The sequence below is a fragment of the Amblyraja radiata genome, chromosome 2 (assembly GCF_010909765.2).
Source record: "Amblyraja radiata isolate CabotCenter1 chromosome 2, sAmbRad1.1.pri, whole genome shotgun sequence".
In the NCBI taxonomy this organism is placed as follows: Eukaryota; Metazoa; Chordata; class Chondrichthyes; order Rajiformes; family Rajidae; genus Amblyraja; species Amblyraja radiata.
The window spans coordinates 113900225-113924606 of NC_045957.1; the positions used below are offsets into that span (position 1 = coordinate 113900225).

Here is a 24382-nt window from a genome sequence, read left to right on the forward strand (position 1 = left end):
CCTGCTGAGTTACTCCAGCACTTTGTCTATCTTTGGAATAAATCAGCATCTGCAGTTCTTTGTTTCCACAAACCCTCTTGGAAAATCTCCAACATGCAAAATGACATCAACAGGAACAAGATTAAACTCAAGACTTCACAAAGATAGACACAAAATGCTAGATTAACTCTGTGGGACAGGCACTCTGGAGAGAAGGAATGGGTGACATTTTGGGTCGAGATCCTTTCCATTTAAGGTTAAGAAGAGTCTCGACCTGAAACATCACCCGTAGCTTCTCTCCAGAGATGCTGCCTGTCCCGCTGAGTTACTCCATCATTTTGTGTCGATCTTCGATTTAAACCAGCATGTGCAGTTCCTTCTTTAAAAAGTTGACTTTCAAAGGAATAACATGCAACTCAAGCTTGGTGGTAAAATCTGAGAATTGCACAATTTCAATCAAACTCGAAACCAGTTATTATACCATATGGGCTACAGTTTGAGAATTAAAGAGCTCAAACATTCAGGTAATGAGAACAAACCAAGGTGGAGGTAAACTCGAACGACCTGTTGTGCACCACTATCAATGGCGATGGATTGTGAACATAACACAGTCAACCTGCATTAATACACTGAAATCTTCAAGTAAATAATTAATTACTGCATTTCTTCTCAGGCAATGAACATTACAAGTGCAGATCTATATGTTTTTGTTCAATCTAATTAACCATAAACATCTTAATCTGCAAATAAAACCTTGGGACAAGAATAATTACTGATTAGATATCATCACAGCACCTGGAATCACTTTAATTAATTGTAAACCAGCTCATTTTCCAAAATGTGATTGTATTCAAGTAAACTAAAACACAATGGCTTCATTGCCACAGATGGCTGTGAAGGCCAAGTCCGTGGATCTTTTTATGGCAGAGATAGATAGATTCTTGATTAGTACAGGTGTCAGAGGTTATGGGGAGAAGGCAGGAGAATAGGATTCAGAGGGAAAGATAGATCAGCCACGATTGAATGGAGTAGTGGGCTTGATGGGCCGAATGGCCTAATTATGCTCCTGTCACCTATGAAGTAATGTGATCGCATGAAGACAGACACAACAAGCTGGAGTAACTCAGCGGGTCAGGCAGCATCTCTGGAGAAAATGAATAGGTGATGTTTGCTGTTGAGACCCTTCTACCTGCCTGTTTTCCGTCGGTCTTCGGTTTATACCAGCAACTGCAGTTCGTCCCTACAAATAATTATAGCATTACGTAATATGGTCAAACAAAACCCTTCAAATAGAGGCCACAAGGAACTGCAGATGCTGGAATCTTGCATTGAGCACGAAGTGCTGGAGTAACTCAGCAGGTCAGGCAGCATCTCTGGAAGACTCTGCATGTGAAGAAGGGACCCGACCTAAAACATTGCCTTTCTATGTCCGTTTTAGTTTAGTTTAGTTTAGAGATACAGTGGGGAAACCGGCCCTTTGACCCACCGAGTCCAAGCCAACCAGCGATCCCCACACATTAGCACTATCCTACATAAACTAAGAACAATTTACAATTTTACCGAAGCCATTTAAGCTACAAACGTGGATGTCCTTGGAGTGTGGGAGGTAACTGGAGATCCCAGAGAAAATAAACGCAGGTCACTGGGAAAACGTACAAACTTCGTACAGACAGCATCCATAGTCAGGATCGAACCCGGCTCTCTGGCATTGTAAGGCAGCAACTCTACCGCTGCTGCACCACCATGTCTTGCAGCGATGTTGCCTAACCCGCAGTTACTTTGCCACTGTATTCCTTCAAATAGGGGCTTGGAAGTGGAGAAAGATAGGACAAATGATGAAGCAAAATGAAAAGCTAAGTTTCTTGCTGTGACATAATTGTGCCTCAATAGAAACGGTCATAAGGTCACATGATACGAGCAGAATTAGGCCATTCAGCCCATTAGGTCTACTAAGCCATTCAATGATGGCTGATCTATCTCTCCCTCCCAACCCCATTCTCCTGCTTTCTCCCCGCAACTCATGACACCTGTACTAATCAAGAATCTATCTATCTCTGCTTTAAAAATACCACTGACTTGGCATCCAGCCTTCTGTGGCAAAGAATTCCACAGGTTCACCACCCTCTGACTAAAGAAATTCCTTCTCATCTCCTTCCTAAAGGAACATCCTTTGATTCTGAGGCTATGACCTGTAGTCCTGGACTCTCCCACTAGTGGAAACATCCTCTCCACATCCACTCCATCTATGCCTTTCACTATTCTGTATGTTTCAATGATACCCCCCTCATTCTTCTAAACTCCAGCGAGTACAGGCCCAGTGCCTGTAGGTTAACCTACTAATTCCTGGGATTGTTCTTGTAAACCTCCTCTGGACCTTCTCCAGAGCCAGCACATCCTTCCTCAGATATGTTGCCCAAAATTGCTCACAATATTCCAAATGCGGTCTTATAGAGCCTCAGCATTACATCCATGTTTTTGTATACAAGCCCTCTTGAAATAAATGCTAGCATTAAGTTTACTTTCTTTACTGCTGATTCGACTTGCAGATTAACTTCTTTGGAATCCTGCATCAGCAGTCCTGGAGCCAGACTGAGTGTTAAGGGGCATGGGCCAAACGTGTTGAGTTGAGACATGTGTAGATGGGGGATCTTGGTCAGCATGGGCAAGTTGCGCCCTGGCGCCCGTTTCCATGCTGCATAGCTACCAATCACAAACTTTCATAACCCCATCCAGAGCCATACAGCATGTAAACATGCCCATCTGATCGACACCAAAGTGCCCATCTACGCTGGTCCCATTTTCAACATTTGACCCATGTCTCTCAAACGTGTTCCTTCCAAATTTGTCTCTAATGTTGTTAGTGTATCTGCCCCTACTAATTAATCTGGCAGCTCAATAGACAATAGGTGCAGGAGTAGGCCATTCGACCCTTCGAGCCAGCACTGCCATTCAATGCGATCATGGCTGGCTCAATCCATGTGTAGCACTCTATGTAGAAACATTTTGCCCCTCGGGTTCCCATTAAATCTTTCCTCTCACATTAAGCCTATGCCCTCTAGCTCTCGATTTTCCTATCCCCAACATAAAACTGCATTCACCCACAATGCTCTTGACATCCATTGTAGGAGTGCAGCCGAGAAAGAAAATGCTGGCGAAAATCTAGGTGAAACAGCACGTGAAAAGAAAAAACTGTCAACTTCTTTGGTCTAGGACCCTTCCACAACAGAAGAAACATTCCAGGAATTAATCATCTGAAAATTCTCCCCTTCATGCCTGCAACATACAACTTACTTTATTCACAGACCTCCCCCCTTGACTCCATCCAAGGACCCAAGCACTTTCCAGGTGCAGCAGAGGTTCACCTGCACCTCCTCCAACCTCATCTATTGCATCCGCTGCTCTAGGCGTTAGCTGCTCTACATCGGTGAGATCAAGCGTAGGCTTGGCGATCGCTTCGCCCAACTCCTCCGCTCGGTTCGCAATAACCAACCTGATCTCCCGGTGGCTCAGCACCTCATATTTCGCTTGGGTAGTTCACACCCCAGCGGTATGAACATTGACTTCTCCAATTTTAGGTAGTCTCTGCTTTGTCCTTCTTTCCCCTCCCTTTCCCAGCTCTCCCACAGCCCACTGTCTCCGTCCCCCCCTGGGAGGACGAGATGCGGCCTCACCCGCTGAGTTTCTCCAGCATTTTTGTCTACCTTATTCAGACAATCATCATTCCCGCCCCCAAACATAAATGTAGCTTCATCAGAGCTACAAATAGGCCAAAAGATGGGGAGCACTAGAACTCACCAAAGTGCTGGAGTAGCTCAGCAGATCAGGCAGCATCTGTGGAGGATGTGGATAGGTGCCATTTAGGCTCATGATTCACTGCCTCCAAACAAGGAGTGCTGGTGGGGATGGTAATTCAGATTGCTAAAGGATAACAGACCCTTGGCTTGCACTGAGGAACCGGAACAGTGACCAAGCAAACCTGTCGCTATACATCTACAGATGCGACAGGGAAAGCATTTTATCAGGATGCATCACAGCATGGTTGGGGTGGAAGATTGTAACCTTCACGTGGTCCGCCTTGTTTCAACGAATGCAATCAACCCGGCGTGCACAATCAAATAAGATCAAATTGAACAAGTTGTCCGAAAACTTTAGGCTGTGCACGCCATACACAAGACGAAGAAGAAGAAGACAGTATGGTTTGGGGACAACTCCACCCAAGACCGCAAGAAATTGCAGCGAATTGTGGACGCAGCCCAGACCATCACACAAACCAACCTCCATTCGATTGACTCCATTTATACCTCACGCTGCCTCAGCAAATAATCAAGGATAATCCTACTAGTTCCACTGTTCCTGTCCTTGTGTCCCTTCATTATCACCTCTTCCCAAACCAACAATTCCAGTCGATGGCTTCAGCATAAGTAACAGCCTCACATTAGCACTATCATTCAAAAACAGCAAGAATTGCAGATGCTTTTAACTTGTGTAAAATAATCAATGGCGCCTTCTTATTTCCTGGGTAGCATTTCCAGATTTTATTGCCAGGTTTATTGCTTGGCTGCCTACGCTGTTCATGCATTGCTCATGAACCAATATTGTGGATGCAGCCTGGCAAAATATCCGTCGGCTTCCAAGGAATCACTCCCAGCAAGGAATCTCCCTCGACACAGCAACCCAACTGCATTATCTGAAGAGAAACTGGCCTGCTTCAAATGGCACTAGCTTATTTGGGGCAATTAACTAGGCCATTCGACCCTTCAAATAAAGTGCTGAACTACTATTTACCTCATTGGTGATCCCTCGGACTTGATGCTTGATCGGACTTGGCTGGCTTAGTTGCACTACACGTTATTCTCTTATCACATATCCACACACTCGAAACAGCTTGATTGTAATCATGCTTAAGAAGGAACTGCAGATGCTGGAAAATCAAAGGTAGACAAAAATGCTGGAGAAACTCAGCGGGGTGTGGTAGCATCTATGGAGCGAAGGAAATAGGCGACGTTTCGGGTCGTGTAATCATTGTAATCATGTGGTATCCTTCCGCTGATAACACACAAAAGCCTTTCACTGTACCTCGGTACACGTGACAATAAACTAAACTACTACGCCATTTCATCATGGCTGATCCATGTTTCCCTCTCAACCCCATTCTCCTGCCTTCGTCCCATATCCCGACACACGTACTAGTCAAGAATCTGTCAATCTCCGCCTTAAAAATATCCATTGGCTTGGGCTCCACAGCCGTCTGTGGCGATGAATTCCACAGATTCATTGCCCTCTGACGAAATAAATTCTTCCTCATCTCCTTTCTAAAGGTATGTTCTTTAATTCCGAGACTATAACCTCTGGTCCTAGACTCTCCCACTAGTGGAAACATCCTCTCCTCTATGTTCTAAGTTTACCAGAAAGAGCTCCCTTAAATTACCCTGGAAAAGAAAAGATCCAAACTACAAGTTATGTGCTTTGCAAAAGGCTCCCTGGTGAACTGCAAGCTATGTCACTGCTGGAATTCAGAAACATGTCCAAAGGTCAGGTACCAATTTCTCATGATAGACAAAATGCTGGAGTAACTCAGCGGGACAGGCAGCATCTCTGGGGAGAAGGAATCGGTGATGTTTCGGGTCGAGACCCTTCTTGAGAAACGTCACCCATTCCTTTTCTCCAGAGATGCTGCCTCTCCCGCTGAGCTACTCCAGCATTTTGTGTCTATCTTTGTTTTAGACCAGCATCTGCAGTTCCTTCGTACATGCTTCATACATGTTCTTTCTTTTCATCGTACATGTTCTTGCTCCACCACTGGATCCACAGTGGATAAGCTGAACCGAAGGACCCGTTTTCTTGCTCTGAAATTCTATGACTGTTCCAGTCCTCTCTTCTGCTTTGTATGCTGGAACAAAGACATAGTAAGCAGTTTTGGGCCCCATATCTGAGGAAAGATGTGCTGGCATTGGAGAGGGTTCCAGAGGAGGCTTAGAAAATGATTGGGTTAACATATGATGATCGTTTGACAGCATTAGGCCTGTACTCGCTGGAGTTTAGAAGGATGGGGGGGGGGGGGGGACATTGAAACATAGCGAATAACGAAAGGCCTGGATATTGAGAATGTGGAGAGGATGTTTCCACGAGTGGTAGAGTTCAGGAGCAGAGGCCATAGCTTCAGAATAAACAGATGTACCTTTAGAATGGAGATGAGGAAGAATTTCTGTCGTGGGTGGCGAATCTGTGGAATTCACTGCCATAGACGGCTGTTAATGCCAAGTCATTGGGCATTTTTAAGGCGCAGATTGACAGATTCTTGATTAGTACAGGTGTCGGGGGTTATGGGGAGAAGGCAGGAGAATGGGTTGAGAAGGAAAGATAGATCAGCCATGATTCAACGGCAGAGTAGACTTGATGATCCAAATGGCTTAATTCTGCTAGAACATGAATGTATAGAACTATACAGCATGGATACAGGCCTTTCAGCTCACCTTGCCCATGACCAGAAACCCAGGTTCAATCCTGACAACGGGTGCTGTCTGTAGGGAGTTTGTACCTTCTCCCCGTGACCTGCATGGGTTCTCACTGGGATCTCCAGTTTCCTCCCACACTCCAAAGATGTACAGGTATGTAGATTAATTGTTTTGGCAGAATTGTAAATTGCCTCTAGTGTGTGTAGAATAGTGCTAGTGTGTGGGGATCGCAGGTCGGCACGAACTCGGTGGGCTGAAGGGCCTGTTTCCACGCTGCATCTCTAAACTACACAAAGATGATGTCACACCTGTTGAGTTACTTCAACACTCCGTGCCTTTTTTTGTAAACCAGCATCAGTAGTTCCTACTGTCTACGTCTTCCTTGTGCCTTGTATCTTTTGTAAGAAAGGTTAAACCCCAAAAGCCTCCTGGCTTTGGACAATCTGCAGGTGGGAACAGCTTCCCTATCTTGTACAGCTCAATCACAACGTCCCCCAACCTTGGACCAGATACCATACGCCCAACTTTTGAAGAATCATCTTGCACATTATATCCCTACTGATGCTGCCTTGGCAAGGCCACCAGCATAATTAAGGACAAGTCTCACCCCCGGGTCACTTCCTCTTCTCCCCTCTCCCATCGGGCAGGAGGTACAGAAGTGTGAAAACGCACACCTCCAGATTCAGGATTGTCCAGATTCGGCTTGCACTCGCTAGAATTTAGAAGATTGAGGGGGGAATCTTATAGAAACGTACAAAATTCTTAGGGGGTTGGACAGGCTAGATGCAGGAAGATTGTTCCCGATGTTGGGGAAGTCCAGAACTAGGGGTCACAGTTTAAGGATAAGGGGGAAATCTTTTAGGACCGAGATGAGAAAACCCTTTTTCACACAGAAAGTGGTGAATCTTTGGAATTCTCTGCCACAGAAAGTAGTTGAGGCCAGTTCATTGGCTATATTTAAGAGGGATTTAGATGTGGCCCTTGTGGCAAAAGGGATCAGGGGGTATGGAGAGAAGGCAGGTACAGGATACTGAGTTGGATGATCAGCCATGATCATATTGAATGGCGGTGCAGGCTCGAAGGGCCGAATGGCCTACTCCTGCACCTATTTTCTATGTTTCTATGTAGGAGCAGTTTCTTCCCAGCTGTTATCAGGCAACTGAACCATCCTATCACCAACTGGAGAGCAGTCCTGATCTACCATCTACCTCATTGGAGTATCTTTAATCAGACTTAACCTTGCACTAAACATTCAATGGTGAATACAGTGGGGCTTTTATCGTCACGTGTGAATGCACAGTGAAATTATTTCACATACAGTCCAGTGCAGTATTCCCCTACCTAAACACATCCTTGACTGGCAAGTGTATAGAACTGAGCCTTCATGCAAGAGGCACCATTTTCAAAGTCTCCACTCTCGTTCTTCTGACCAGTGGGCATCCAGGCAAGCCCCAGGCTGCTGCGGGCCACCAGCCATCGTCTCCCTCGGACGCGACGTGTGTCCCCCTCCCGCCCACCCACCTTTGTGCTCCGGGGTGCCTCCCACAGACGATTTTGAGGGTGCGGTAAGCCACACCGCCGGTCCCCTCTGCTACTGGACTTGCCCTGCGCTTCCATCACTGTCACCAACTCCATCCTCTATTTCCCTATTTATTCCCTTTACCCTGTACATTGGACAGCTTGATTGTAATCCATGTAGGCTTCCCGCTGACTGGATGGAACGCAACACAAAAGCTTTTCACTGAACCTCGGTGTATGTGACAATAAACTAAACTACCCTTGTCTCCAGTGTTCAAAAAGGAACTGCAGATGCTGGAATATCGAAGGTACACAAAATTGCTGGGGAAACTCAGCGGGTGCAGCAGCATCTATGGAGCGAAGGAAATAGGCGACGTTTCGGGCCGAAACCCTTCTTCAGACCCTACCCTTGTCTCCATTTCACCTAGAGACTTTGCCACTATTTTCACCCCTCACCTGCCAACGGAAGCATGGGATATGGGGAAAAAAGCAGGAACAGGGTACTGATTTTGGATGATCAGCCATGATCATATTGAATGGCTGTGCTGGCTCGAAGGGCCGAATGGCTTACTCCTGCACCTATTTTCTATGCCTCACCCCAACCTCTCTTTTCCAGCTTTTTTTGCTCTACTCCATCTTCTTAAGAAGGGCCCCGACCGGAAATTTAGTCTCCCATTTCCCTGCCCAGATGCTGCCTGACCCGTCGAGTTCCACCAGATCTGTTTTTTCTCCCTCAAGTAATTTCCACCACTTTTCGAACCAATGCCCAAGATATTCACGTCCCTCCGAAAATATGATAATCGGAATTGAACACCATTCCAACTGTGACCTGAACAATGTTTTGTACAGGTGGGTACACAACTCCACGACCTTGCACTCTGTGACTCAGTTTATGAATTTCAGATTCCCCGTGGCTTCAGCAACCAATTTCACACTGTTCAATTTATGCATTGACACACTAGGGGCCCCTGTTCCTGCACACCATCAACAGCAGTGCCTTTTGGTCTAAATGATCTCTTGTTCTGCTAAAGCACATCTCTTCCCAATTCCCCTACATTAAATTTACCTACCCATCCACCTCATCTTTAGACTTTCGAGATACAGCGCGGAAACAGACACTTCAGACCACCGAGTCTGCGCCGACCAGCGATCACCCTGTACGCCAGCAATTCTACCAAAGCCAATTAGCCTGTGCGTCTTTGGAGTGTGGGACGAAACCAGAACACCCGAAGAATCCCACTCGGTCACAGGGAGAATGTACAAACTATGGACAGATAGTATCCATAGTCAGGAATTAACCCGGGTCTCCGGCGCTGTAAGGCAGCAACTCTACCGCTGCGCCACCTTGCCGCCCCTTGTCGTCCATTATTATCCTCTTTGCTTCTCGGCTTTGCATTCTCTGCACATTTTGAAATAGTCTGCCCATTTCCATCCTCAGATGCTGCCTTACCAACTGAGTTCCTCCAGCACATGTGTGTGTTTTTTTTACTCAAGCACAATCCCTCACTCTCACAACCAACGCCTAAGACTTCCACATTCACGTCTAATCATAAATACATTTCAAAAAACAATTAGTCAGAGCGTTGAAGATAGGCCAAAATGCTGGAGTAACTCAGCAGGTCAGGCAGCATCTCTGGAGAAAAGGAGCATGTAACGTTTCGGGTCGAGACTCTTCTTCAGACCTTCTTAGTCAGACCACTGACGCTCACTACACTTAGCACAGTCCAGTCTGGGGGAAAAATACATTCTGTACTGTTCTACAGTTGTCTACCTCAGAGTTTACTCCTTGCTCAGGATGCTACTGACCATTTAATTCCATGGACCTCTATTTCACTTGACAAGTTCACAAGTTATAGGAGTAGAATTAATCCATTTGGCCCATCGAGTCCACTCCGCCATTCAATCGTGGCTGATCTCTGCCACCGAATCCCATTTTACTGCCGTTTCCCCGTAATCCTTGACACCCGTTCTGATCAAGAACTTATCTACCTCTGCCTTCAATTATCCACTGACTTGGCCTCCACAACCCTCTGTGGCAATGAGTTCCACAGATTAACTACCCTCTGACTAAAGAAGTTTCTCCTCACCTCCTTTCTAAAAGAGCGCCCTTTAATTCTGAGGCTGTGACCTCCAGTCCTAGACTCTCCCACCAGTGGAAACATCCACATCCATTCTACCCAAGCCTTTCGTTAGGCTGTAAGCTTCAATGAGGTCCCCCCTCAACCTTCTAAACTCCAGCGAGTACAGGCCCAGTGCTGTCAAACGCTGATCATATGCTAACCCACACATCCCCTGGAATCATTAATCAGCTATCAAATTCCTGCTGATAACCCATATAAACAACATCCACTGCATTCCTTTTCACCCTCTCAATTACTTCATTTCTTTTTAAATTGAGTTAGTCAAACACAAATAGTCTTCAGCAAAGATAGACAAAATGCTGGAGTAACTCAGCAGGACAGGCAGCATATCTGGAGAGAAGGATTGGGTGACGTTTTGGGTTGAGACCCTTCTTTAGACTGAGTCGGGAGGGGGGGAAGGGAGACGAGAGATGTATAACAAGCGAAGGAAAGATATGCAAAAAAAGTAACAATGATAAAGAAAACAGGCCATAATTAGCTGTTTGCTGGGTGAGAATGAGAAGCGGAGACGATTTTCCACTAGAGAATGTATCCACCAGCAGGGGAGTCTCTAGAACTAGAGATCATAACCTCAGAATTAGAGGCCGTTCTTTTAGCAAGGAGATGAATAGGAATGTGCTGGCTCTGGAGAGGGTCCACAAGAGGTTTACCTGAACGATCCCAGGAATGGGTGGGTTAACATATGATGAGCGTTTGATGGCACTGTATGCGCTGGAGTTTAGAAGAATGAGGGACCTCATTCAAACATACATATTAGTGAAAGGCTTGGATAGAGTGGATGCTTCTGCCAGTGGGAGAGTCTAAGACCAGAGGCTTAGCCTCAGAATTAAAGAACGTTCATTTAGAAATGATATGAGGAGGAATTACTTTAGTCAGAGAATCTGTGAAATTCTTTGCTACAGAAGGCTGTGGAAACCAAGTCAGTGGATATTGTTAAGGCAGAGATAGATAGATTCTTGATTAGTACAGGTGTCAGGGGTTACGGGGAGAAGACAGGAGAATGGGGTTGGGAGGGAGAGATAGATCAGCCATGATTGAATGGCAGACTTGATGGGCCAAATGGCCTAATTCTGCTCCTGTCACTTATGACTTGGATGGGGGAGGAATGGAAAAAGGTGGAATACAGCTGTTACTTGAAGTTAATCCATGCTGATTCTTCTTTACCAATTTAAGCTTCCCCCAAAATGATGTGGAACATATTTAGCCCCATCACTGTCACTAAAGCTGAAGCATATCATTTTTAATTGAAGATAGGCACAAAATGCTGGAGTAACTCAGCGGGACATTTGAACTTGATCTCTGGTTGTTTTTCTGATGTACAGCTAAGCAACATTAAAATTCCAACTCATGGATGCATAACAAAAAATAAATACTTGTAACCATTGCCTCAATTTCTCCAATGTCCAAACGTAAAAGCTACATTTACAATTAACTGTATAGACTACTTGGCAACAAATTTCTACTGAAAACATCCCAGGCCAATGTGACCATCGAACAATTCTTTTGTAATGTTCGGTCCCTACTCTTGCAGCAACTTTCTTCCAAAAGCCATGTGCAAGATTTAGCAACTCAACAGCCTTGTGAAAGCCTTGCTTAAAACCCTGCAACAAGATGTGGCTGCCTATAAAATAATTGTGTGAGGCAGAATAAATTAATTTCAAAAACATTACAAACGGATGGCTCCAGCAGTCTTCCTAAGATCATCCAGTCAAGCGTGATTTCAATAATGGCTGATCTATCTTTCCCTCTTAAACCCATTCTCCTGCCATCTCCCCACAACCATTGACACCCGTACCAATCAAGAATCTATCCATAAAAATATCCATTGACCTGGCCTCCACAGCCTTCTGTGGCAATGAATTCCACAGATTCACCACCCTCTGATTAAAGAAATTCCTCCATCTCCTCCCTAAATGAATGTCCTTTTATTGAGGCTGTGGCCTCTGGTCCAAGACTCTCCCAAGAGTGGAAACATCCTCCACATCCACTCTCTATTCGTTAAGTTTCAGTGAGGTCCCCCTCATTCTTCTAAACTCCAGCGAATAGAGGCACAGTGCTGTCAAATGACAATAGACAATAGGTGCAGGGTAGGCCTTTCGGCCCTTCGAGCCTGCACCGCCATTCACTGTGATCATGGCTGATCCACAATCAGTACCCCGTTCCTGCCTTCTCTCCATATCCCTTGACTCCACTGTCTTTAAGACATCTATCCAAATCTCTCTTGAAAACATCCAGAGAATTGGCCTCCATAGCCTTCTGAGACAGAGAATTCCACAGTTTCACAACTGGGTGAAAAAGTTTTTCCTCATCTCCATTCTAAATGGCCTACCCCTCATTCTTAAACTGTGGCCCCTGGTTCTTGACTCTCCCAACATCGGGAACATGTTTCCTGCCTCTGGCATGCCCAATCCCTTAATAATCTTATGTTTCAATAAGATCCCCTCTCATCCTTCTAAATTCCAGTGTATACAAGCCCAGTCGCTCCATTCTTTCAACACATGACAGTCCCGCCATCCCGGGAATTAACCTCGTGAACCCACGCTGTACTCCCTCAATAGCAAGAATGTCCTTCCACAACTTTGGAGACCAAAAATGCACACAATACTCCAGGTGTAGTCTCACTAGGGCCCTGTACAACTACAGAAGGACCTCTTTGCTCCTATACTCCACTCCTCTTGTTATGTTATCCGGAGGAGGCGCTGTCCTGAACGGCTGCCTGTCCTGCAGCTGTCCGGTTTTTTTCACTTCTTTTTTATTATTTTTAGTATGTCAAAGCGTGTAGTCAGGGGGTCCAATCTTTTTATGTGTGGGGGGTGGTGGGGGGGAAGGGGGAAACTGCTTTTCAAGTCCCTACCTGGTCGGAGGGGCTGCCTTCCTCCAAGCAGAGACTTCGACCTGTCCTCGCGGCCTACCAGCGGGTCCTGGAGCGACGTTTCCCTGAGGGGACCTGGCCAGAACCTCGGCTTTGGCGGCGGCGCAGCGCTGGAGCGCTGTTGCGGAGCGGGCGATGCCTTTCCTGGGTCGCCGAGCTGGAACTCCAGTATGCTGGGACCGCCGATAAGAAGATTGTGGAGCCGCGGTTCTGTGGAGCGGCCAGCTGCTGAACTTTACATCCCGGAGCCTGGGATCTCTCACCGAGATCGCCAGTGTGTGGAACTCCGTCTGGTGCGGTCAAGCCGCGGTCTCCGGTGGGAAGGCGGCCGTTCCTGGCACCCCAAGCCGCTGGGGGTTCTCCCGACGCCAGAGCATCATCACCCAGCTAGAACATCGGGCGCCGTGGCGGCGACTGTGGAGGCCTCAATAGGCCCGACTCTGGGTGGACAAGAGGATGGGGACTGGACTTTGTGCCTTCCCCCACAGTGGTTCCCACTGTGGGGGGATGTTTTTGTGTTTTGGTGTTGAACTTCTTGAATGCTATGTTGTATTTTTATTAGTGTGCTGCAAGGACATCTGAATTTCCCCTGAATAAGGGGATTAATAAAGTAAATCTAATCTATGAAGGATAACATGCCATTAGCTGTCTTCACTGCCTGCTGTACCTGCATGTTTACTTTCATAGACTGATGTACAAGGAAAACTGCATCTGGCATGCATCTGCCCACTCACCCAACCTGTCCAAGTCACCCTGCACCCTCCTCAGTTCACACTGCCACCCAGCTTTGTGTCATCTGCAAATTTGCCAATGTTACTTTGAATCCCTTCATCTAAATCATTGATGTATATTGTAAATAGCTGCGGTCCCAGCACCGAGCCTTGCAGCACCCCACAAGTCACTGCCTGCCATTCTGAAAGGGACCTGTTAATCCCCACTCTTTGTTTCCAGTCTGCCAACCAATTTTCTATCCATGTCAGTACCCTACCCCCAATACCAGGTCCCACAATAATTGTTCCCACTAATCACCTATGTGGGACCTTATCTTTGTGAAAGTCCAGGTACACTACATCCACTGGCTTTCCCTTGTCCATTTTCAGAGTTACATCCTCAAAAAATTCCAGATGATTAGTCAAGCATGATTTCCCCTTCGAAAATCCATGCTGACTCGGACCAAACCTGTTACTGCTATCCAAATCTGCCGCTATTTCATCTTTTATAATTGATTCCAGCATCTTCACCAACACCGATGTCAGGCTAACTGGTCTATAATTCCCTGTTTTCTCTCCCTCCACTCTTAAAAAGTGGGATAACATAAGCTACCCTCCAATCCACAGGAACTGATCACCATATGTAACCCCACTCACTCCGTGATGGGCCAAATGGTCGAATTCTCATCCTATCACTTATGAACTCACTTATGAATCAAGTCTAGTCTGCCATTCAATCATGACTGATTTATCTTTCTCTCTCAATCCAATTCTCCTACCTTCTTCCCATAACCCTTGACACCCTTACTAGTCTTTTGAGGAGTAGACAGGTCATGCCAAGGGCTCCCTGTATCATTGGAAATGATTAGTTTGCCTGCCATTTTAGAAGATTTAATGTCCTTCAGCACCATGCAAAGATGAACAAGTCAGTAACCTGCCTTGTAAACCGTATCAAAACCCGACCTAACAGCTCCGTGGAATTTCAGCAAAATAAAGGCTTCCCAACTTTAAACAAAATACAACAGAACTGCATTCAGACATTAAACCATTCCACTATGCACCAAGTTTTTAAGTCAGCAAAGCAAACATTGCAGATTTTATTAAAGGTTTTTATAATCATAATGAAAGCAAAAGAGCAACTGAAGAGAGCAGAAGTCTCCAGAAATGGGCATCTAGACTTGGAAGATCAGGCCAAAGCAAATACAACATTAAATATTTTGCTACGGCTTTGAGAACTGAGAGTTCCGGCAAAAATTGGAAAAATAACCGAAGGATAGAGACTTCATAGGCTGATTCCTTTCTTGAGAAGGCTCAGGGAAAACGGACTTTTAAAAAAAGTATGAAAGATTTTACAGTAGAAAATGAAAAAATAAAGTGTTTTATCGACAGGAAAAGCATAACTAATAAGACAGTCACCAAGTGCGACAAGAATGTGGAACTTGAGAGAACAGTTAACACCAACGGAATGGATGTATTAAGTTCATACGTCATAAGGGCAGAATTAGACCATTCGGCCCATCAAGTCCACGCCGCCATTCAATCATGGCTGATCTATCTCTCCCTCTCAACCCCATTCTCCCGCCTTCTCCCCATCATCCCTGACACCTGCAATACCCAATGACTTGGCCTCTACTGCCATCTGTGACAATGAATTCCACTGATTCACCACCCTCTCTAAACAAATGCCTTCTCATTTACTTTCTAAAGGTATATGTCCTTTTATTGAGGCCATGCCCTCCTCTGGTTCTGGACTCTCTCACTAGTGGAAACATCCTCTCCACATCCACTCTGCAGGCCTTTCACTATTCAATATGCTTCAATGAGGGTCCCTCCTCATCCTTCTAAAGGAAAGGTTCTTGGTGAATACAGATGCAAAGTATTCATTTTGAACCTTGCCTACATCCTCTGACTCCACGGGCAAATTCCCTCATTTTTGGACAGCAAAAGCGAGGGATTTTCTTTCATCTGATCTGCCAATTACATTTTGTGGCCTCTTTTGGCCCTTCCAATTGCCTACTCGGGTTCTTTCCTGCTTGCCTTCTATTCCTCAAACGCCCAGATTTCATCTTCCTGAACCTTGTCTGTGCTTCTTTTCTCTTTTTGACCAATTTTACAACCTTACCACAACCCAAGACCCAACAGCATGAACATTGAATCGTCCAATTTCAAGTAACGCAACCCATTTTCTTTCCCCATCCTTCAACCCCAGAGCGCACGCATTTCTCTCACAATACTGAGGCTCTATAAGGCGCTGGTAAGGCCGCACTTGGATTATAGAGAGCAATTTTGGGCACCATATCTGAGGAATGATGTCTTGGCTCTGGAGAGGACCCAGAGGAAGTTTACAAGAATGATCCGAGGAACGAGTGGGTTAACCTATGATGAGCGTTTGTCGACACTGGGCCTGTACTCACTGGAGTGTAGAAGAATGAGGGGGACCTCATTGAAACATGCAGACTAGTGAAAGGCTTGGCTAGAGTGGATGTGGAGAAGATGTTTCCACTCGTGGGAGAGTCTAAGACTAGAGGTCACAGCCTTAGAATTAAAGGGCGTTCTTTTAGGAAGGAGATGAGAAGCAATTTCTTTAGTCAGAGGGTGGTGAATCTGTGGATTTGTTTGCCACAGAAGGCTGTGGAGGCCAAGGCAATGAATATATTTACGGCAGAGATAGATCGAGTCCTGATTAGTAGGGGTGTCAGAGGTTATGGGGAGAAGGCAGGAGAATGGGGTTAGGAGGGAGAGATAGATCAGCCATGATTGAATGGCGTAGACTTGATGGGCCGAATGGCCTAATTCTGCTCCCATCACTTATGACCTTATGAACTCACAGCCCTGCTCCTTTCCCCTCCATATACTCATCTCCCATCCGAGCGCCCCCTTTCCCTTTTGTCACCCCCAACACAGTTAACGGCATATCCCTAAATAAAATAGATGTACAGAAGGCTCTTGGGGTTTAACCCCCCCGAAAGTGGCAACACAAGTAGAAAAGACCGATAAGGAGGACTTACGGTAATCGTGCTGTCATCAGTCAGGGCACTTGTAATAAGCAGCATGAAGTTATGCTGCAGCTTTATAGGACTTTGCTTGGGCCACATTTGGAGCATTGTTTGCAGTTCTGGTTGCCTCATTACAGGAAGGATGTGGAGGCTTCGCAGAGGCTGCAGAAGTGGTTTATCAGAATGCCGCCTGATTAGAGAGTATTATCTCGATGGAGAGGTTGGACAAACTTGGATTTTTTTTTCTCTGGAATACCGGAGGTTCAGGGGAGACTTCTATCAGAAGTATATAGAATTCTGAGAGGTAGAGATTGCGTAGACAGTCGGTACCCTTTTCCCCCAGGGTGGAAATGTCAAAGACAAGTGGGTATACCTTCATGGTCAGAAGTGGAGTGATATGCAGGACACAGCAAGTGGTGGGTACCTGGATCGCACGGTCAGGAGTGGTGGTGGAAGCAGATAAGGGGCTTCAGAGAGAGACGTTTGTCCAAGGAATGGAGAGGTGTGGATCACGTGCAGGCGGAAGAGGTTAGTTCAACAAGGTTTTGTGGGCTGAAGATCCTGCTCTTGTGCAGTTTTACCATATTCAAATTCAGAACAGAAAGGAGTACGAGTCACAGCAATATACGCGGACAAGGAAAGATGAGGAGAGGGGTCTGGAGTGGTGCATTAATGCTGACATTAACTGTTTGGGCCAAGCAGCAAAATTCTGTTTCTGGTCCTAGACTCTCCCAATACTGGAAACATCATCTCCACATCCACTCCATCTTGGCCTGATTGAGATGACAACTGAACATTTGCATGCCAAAATATGTAGGAGGGAACTGCAGATGCCGGATTTAAAACCAAAGAAAGACACATAAAGCTGGAGCTCAGCAGGGTCAGACAGCATCTCTGGAGAAAAGGAATAGGTGACGTTTAGAACGGAGACGAGGAAACACTTTTTAGCACAGAGTGGCGAGTCTGTGGAATTCTCTGCCTCAGAGGCCAGTGGAGGCGGGTTCTCTGGATGCTTTCAAGAGAGAGCTAGGTGGGGCTTAAAAATAGCTGAGTCAGGGGATATGGGGAGAAGGCAGGAACGCGGTACTGATTGGGGATGATCAGCCATGATCACATTGCTGGCTCAAAGGGCCAAATGGTCTACTCCTGCACCTATTGTCTATTGTATCTTGATCTTGATCTTGATCTTGATTTCAGGGAGACAATAGATTTGTTGCCATACAGCGTCAGAGTCCCGAGTTCGATCCTGACTATGATTGCTGTCTGTGTGAGTTTGTACTTTCTCCCTAGAGTACTGGTCGAGACCCTTCTTCAGACAGTCAGGGGAATGGGAAACGAGAGATATCGACGGTGATATAGAGAGGTATGCCGTCTGTCCAACTGAGTTACTCCAGCTTTTTGTGTCTTTCAATTTGCAAGCTACAAAGTGCTACCATGCCACCTTAGGAGTTAAGATGTGTTAAACAGCTTCCTCTTTTTTTTAAATATCAAAAAAATGCAGAGCTATGCAGTTCCAGTTGGGCAACCAGGTGCATGACTACCATAAGCCAAATTCAGTACGTGCATTTCTGAAAGTGGTATGCTGATAATCATATTGGTGACATTCCCACATAACTTTACCAGATCGTAAGCAACTTACAAAAAGGGCAGCTCTGAAAGAATTAAACTATGTATTCAATTCTCACATCTTAACATCAAATTTTGTCAAATGCTACCAACCATACCTACCACTAGATATGGTAAATCGTTCTTCACCCTAAGCAACTTACATTTGCAGCATAGAGGTATCTTGCAAATGGAAAGTTTAAAATCAGGTGTACATAAACTAAAGAAGCAATTCCACAGGTACATGGATAGGAAAGGTTTAGAGGGGTATTGTCGAAGCACATTCATGTGGACTAGTGTAGATAGAACATGTGGGTCGATGTGGGCAAGTTGGGACAAAGGGCCTGGTTCCACACTGCATGGCTCTATGAACATCACTGTCTGCACTGGTCAAAACCTAGCTTTTTTTTTTAAAGTTAAGAACTTTAGCTAAAGTCAAAGTGGCTGCATGAGAAAACATACAAATTTAAGCAAAGAACAATTTGACATCTCTAGTGGCAGAGAAGGAAGTAATCCCAAACCCAATGGAATATTAGAATATAAATTGGAGAATGGCTAGCCCTTTGCATTTCTCCACCATTCATTGAGAGTCTGACTGGTCAACCTTCTCAGCCCACTTCCCAACGCTATCCCCAGATCCTCGATTCCTTCGGCTCCAAACTATTGATTGGTGTTCTGAATGAAAACGATGAGTTGGGATAATTTGAACACCAGGCCAAAAAATTCCAAAGTTTCAGCAGCCTCCGACTGACAATTTTTTCCCTCAATTAGTTCAACAAGGCCAACCCTTTATTTGGGCAAGAAGTCTTCTGGTCCTTGACTTTCAGCCAAGGGAAACATCCTCCCCAAATCATCGCCTGCCAGTTCACAAGTTATAGGAGAAGAGTTTGGCCATTCGACCCATCAAGTCCACTCTGCCATTCAATCATGGCTGATCTCTGCCTCCTAATCCCATTTTCCAGCCTTCTCCCCATAACCCTTGACACCCGTTCTAATCAAGAATGTGCCTATCTCTGCCTTAAAAATATCTACTGACTTGGCCTCCACAGCCCACTAAGGCAATGAGTTCCGCAAATTAACTACCCTCTGACTAAAGAAGTTCCTCCTCACCTCCTTTCCAAATGAGCACCCTTTCATTCTGAGGCTAAGATCTCTGGTCCCAGACTCTCCCACCAGTGGAAACACCCTTTCCACATCCACTCCATCTATGCCTTTCATTATTCTGTAAGTTCCAATGAGGTCCCCCCCCCTCAACCTTCTAAACTCCAGTGAGTAGAGACCCAGTGCTGTCAAACACTCATCATATGCTAACCCACTCATTCCTGGAATCATTCTTGTAAATCTTCTCTGGACTCTCTCCAGAGCCAGCACATCCTTCCTCAGATATAGGACCCAAATTTGCTCACAGGCTTTTCATCTATTTTAAAGTGTCAACAAAATCACCTCTCATGCCTCAGATTTCTACAGGAGACAACCAGAGTCAACTCAACCCCTCCTTTGAAAGAAGCTCCCACATAAGAGATTAGTATGCAAACTTAAAGCACACAGTATTGGGGGTTCAGTATTGATGTGGATAGAGAACTGGCTGACAGACAGGAAGCAAAGAGTAGGAGTAAACCGGTCCTTTTCAGAATGGCAGGCAGTGACTAGCAAGGCTCAGTGCTGGGACCCCAGCTATTTACAATATATATTAATGATCTGGATGAGGGAATTGAATGCAACATCTCCAAGTTTGCGGATGACACGAAGCTGGGGGGCAGTGTTAGCTGTGAGGAGGATGCTAGGAGGCTGCAAGGTGACTTGGATAGGTTGGGTGAGTGGGCAAATGTATGGCAGATGCAGTATAATGTGGATAAATGTGAGGTTATCCACTTTGGTGGCAAAAACAGGAAAGTAGAATATTATCTGAATGGTGGCCGATTAGGAAAAGAGGAGATGCAACGAGACCTGGGTGTCATGGTACAACATTCATTGAAAGTAGGCATGCATGTGCAGCAGGCAGTGAAGAAAGCAAATGGTATGTTAGCATTCATAGCAAAAGGATTAGAGTATAAGAGCAGGGAGGTTCTACTGCAGTTGTACAGGGTCTTGGTGAGACCACACCTGGAGTATTGCGTACAGTTTTGGTCTCCTAATCTGAGGAAAGACATTCTTGCCATAGAGGGAGTACAGAGAAGGTTCACCAGACTGATTCCTGGGATGGCAGGACTTTCATATGAAGAAAGACTGGATAGACTCGGCTTGTACACGCTAGAATTTAGAAGATTGAGGGGGGATCTTATAGAAACTTACAAAATTCTTAGGGGGTTGGACAGGCTAGATGCAGGAAGATTGTTCCCGATGTTGGGGAAGTCCAGAACAAGGGGTCACTGTTTAAGGATAAGGGGGAAATCTTTTAGGACCGAGATGCGGAAAACATTTTTCACACAGAGAGTGGTGAATCTCTGGAATTCTCTGCCACAGAAGGTAGTTGAGGCCAGTTCATTTGGCTATATTTAAGAGGGAGTTAGATGTGGCCCTTGTGGCTAAAGGGATCAGGGGGTATGGAGAGAAGGCAGGTATGGGATATTGATTTGGATGATCAGCCATGATCATATTGAATGGCGGTGCAGGCTCGAAGGGCCGAATGGCCTACTCCTGCACCTATTTTCTATGTTTGAACTAGCCTACTGAACCTTCACTGCTCTCCCCTATGTTCATAAATGATAGGAACAGAATTAGGCCATTTGACCCATCAAGTCTACACCATTCAATCATGTCTGATGTATCTCTCCTTCCTAACCCCATTCTCCTGCCTTCTCCCCTGACAACCATACTAATCAAGAAGTTATGGCATGTACATTTTTTAGGGAAAGAGATCAAAGCTGGATTCGATCATCAAGGGATTGTCTCAGACGTGCAAAATAAAAGTGGTCACTTGTGATTAGGTTTGCAAAATGAATATTTAAAATTTGAAACCGGAATAAACAGAAGACATTTTGAAATGTCTGCTGGCTAAAGCACCATGCCGTGTTCCTTGCAGCTTTAAAACAGCGAAGAAGATAGTTATACATAATTTAAACAGTTGCTTGAAGTTAACTAAACTGGATCATTCTATTAACATTTCAAATTGCTGCAAACTTCATCTAAAACTGAAACAACCCAACAAAAAGACAACTGTTTGCCCAGTTATAGTTTGGAAGGTTTCCCCTCAATATAGAGTGGACTGATGGCACCTTGCAAAGAAAGTCCTTCACTTAAGAAATGCAATAATCACATACCACCTAGCACACCAAGTTTGACTGGAATATTTAAAATCAAGCGCACATAAACCATTTCTAATCAATTAAAATGCATTTATGTTGCAGCAAACAAATTATTTCATGGGAATTCGTGCCTTTTGAAATGAAATTGCCTGAAGAAACTAAACCAATAAACTAAACTATGAAACATCTGCTTGTTGAAAGTGAGGTGAGGGGCGAAGCAAAATGAAGGTATTACACTAAATCAACACAATTTTAATGAATATCACTACAAATTTGGACCAGACCGTCTATGCACATGAGCGGTTTTCTTTTTCTTCATGCATTTACGCCACGTTTTGCCCGACTCTGTGAACTTCTGAACAATTTAAAGTGGAAGAGGACAGGAGAAAATAAAATATGATCTTGGGGAAGGGTGTGGGGTGGAGAGGCCGACCCCTGTGTTAAGCCGAGGTGGGGAGGGGGGGATTTAATTCGGGGCCTGCACTTGCTGTGGTGGTTCGGGAGCCCTTTTGCAAGACTCTTACTAGGCCCTTGTGGAGACACGCGGCGGCACCGAGCAGCCCCGGCTCCTGTTCAATCCCTCACCCGCCCTGCCTGCCTCGTCTGCCCGGCTCAGTCCTCACCCTTCACCCCCTCCCTAGCACCCCGGGCTGGGGGCTGATGGGGGGAGGGGGGGGAAAGGGCGCCGACATCAAGGGGCCTGTAGGGTGGTGAGTGTGATGAACCCCCGGGGGGAGGAGGAGGTAAATGTCTGTCCCGGCTGTGGGAACCGAGGGCCCGGGGAGGAGGGAGGGGGGTGAAGCATGGCCGGGGGAAGAAGGGGGTAATGCCAGGTCCGGCTGAATGAACCATAGACCGGGGAGGGGGAGGAGAGGGAACAGGGGGGGGAAGTGTAGCCGGGTTGAATGAACCGAAAGTCGGGGAGAGGAGGGTGAGGTAAATGTCTGGCCCGGCTGCAGTAACCGAGGGCCCCAGGCAGGGAGGTTGAATGGACCGAGGCCCATGGGGTGGGGGATTGAGGTAAAAGCCTGGCCCGGCTGAGGGAAGCGAAAGCCCGGCGGTGAGAGGTGGGAGGTGGGCCCCGGGCCAGAGGGGCGATGATCTGTCAACATCATCCACCCCCAACACCCCCTTCCCCACCTTCCAGGCCCAGCGACACATAAACACACACACACAAGCCCCGACTTACCGGAGTCCTTACCGGCGACAAGCCCGCCATGCGGGGACTGGAGCAGCCCCCGTCCGCCGCCGCCGCTGCCGCTGCTTGAGTCAAGAGCCGGACCCCGGGGCTGCCATTCGCGGCCAACACGCCGTGGGCCGCCGGTCTCTCCAGCGCTGCTCCGGCCGGACTGTGCTGCTGGCTTCCTTTCCGCATCTCTCTCTCTCTCTCTCTCTCTCACACTCACTCACACACACACACAACCAACCCCTGTCGCCGCAAGCCGGCGGAATTTAATCTATTCGGTCCTCCTCTTCCCCCTTCACCGGGGAAATAAAATAAAGATAGACAGAACGAATTCAACCAGCCCCCTCTCCTTCCTCCTCCTACAACGGGGGAATAAAATAAAGACAGAACAAAAAAAAAAAAAAGCTCCCCCTCTCGCTCCTCCCTCCCTTTCTCTCTCTTTCTCCCTACCTCCCCCCCCTTTCTCTCCCGCACCCCTCTCCCGCACCACTTTCTCTCGCCCTCGCCCCCACCCCCCCCGTCTCTCTCTCTCTCCTCTTCCCGTCTCGCCTCATCTCTTTCTCTCTCTCTCTCTCACCACCATCTCTCTTCCACGCTCCCTCTCTCTCTCTCTACCGGAAAAATAAAATAAAGGGAATAAAGTTGGCGATAGGCAGAGTACTGCCCTGCCGACTACAAATTAATGAGAACAAAATAACCAGCCGCCACCTTCCACAGGGAAAATAAAGAACAAAATAATGACCATCCCCTAGTGCTAAGTGGGTGCATACCGCCCCTTTCCCCTGATGCTAAGTGGGTGCATACCCCTCTTCCCCCTGGTGCTGTGTGGGTACAGATTTCACCCCTTCTCCCGGGGGCAGACCCCCCTTCCCATTTGTCACAAGCGAGTGCAAACACCCCCTTTCCCCCTGGTGCCAAGTGGGGACAGACCCCCACCCCTTTGTGCAAAGTAAGTGCAACGTGGGAGCAGCATCCCTCTACTTCCCCTGTAACGCCAAGTGGAGACAGGTTCCCCCCGGGGTGACTGTGGGCTCGGTCACGGCAGACGCGAACGATTTAAAAGTCCCGAAAGCAGCCCCGAAGTCGTGAAAATAGCTCCAGGAAGCTGACGATGAATGAGTAAATGAATGAAGGGAGCCACTTTTCGCGCGTAAAAGCCTCCCGCGAAACTCTCATTTCCCGCCGCTTTTTCGAACCTGATTTGCATGCCCCGCCCCACTCCTCGCCGTCACCAGCTCACCGGCCTTCCCATTGGTCGACGTTGAGGAGGTGGGGCGAAACAGACTCCTCCCCCTCCACTACATCTTCCGCTTGCCGCCCTCCCATTGGTCGCCGGGGAGGGGGCGGGGCGCCGGAGACGGGCGGGGAATCCCTCCGGCTTGCGTGGCTTCCCCCGTTGCCATGGCTCCGCGCACACGTCAGGCCGCGCCACGCCACGCTCTGACGTCCTCAGGAGATTCCCCTTGATCTTCCTCCGCCTCCACTGCCGTGAGACAAGAGTGTTTTGTTTGTGTCATATGTCCCAAACAGAACAATGAAATTCTTACTTGCAGCAGCGCAACAGAATATGTAAACATCGTATTCTGCGAACAATATAATAAGCGATAAACAAATTCAGTTATCACTGAACATTCATATATATCCATACACACACACACACATATATATTACACAC

The 24382-nt window shown here is 46.6% G+C and overlaps 1 protein-coding gene across 2 annotated transcripts in view; it reads right to left on the reverse strand.

Annotated features, from left to right (window-relative positions):
* e2f3 (E2F transcription factor 3) overlaps nt 1-23071 on the reverse strand; it is a 47969-nt gene extending 24898 nt beyond the window's left edge. Inside the window, exon 1 of one of the 2 annotated variants that reach the window (XM_033013654.1) lies at nt 22723-23071. In XM_033013654.1, the coding sequence (XP_032869545.1) occupies nt 22723-22896 (174 nt within the window). In that variant the 5' untranslated portion in view covers nt 22897-23071. Of the gene's footprint in view, nt 1-22710 lie in introns of both variants that reach the window. The other variant, XM_033013646.1, reaches the window with a different exon arrangement.
* Between the last annotated feature and the right edge of the window lie 1311 nt (nt 23072-24382).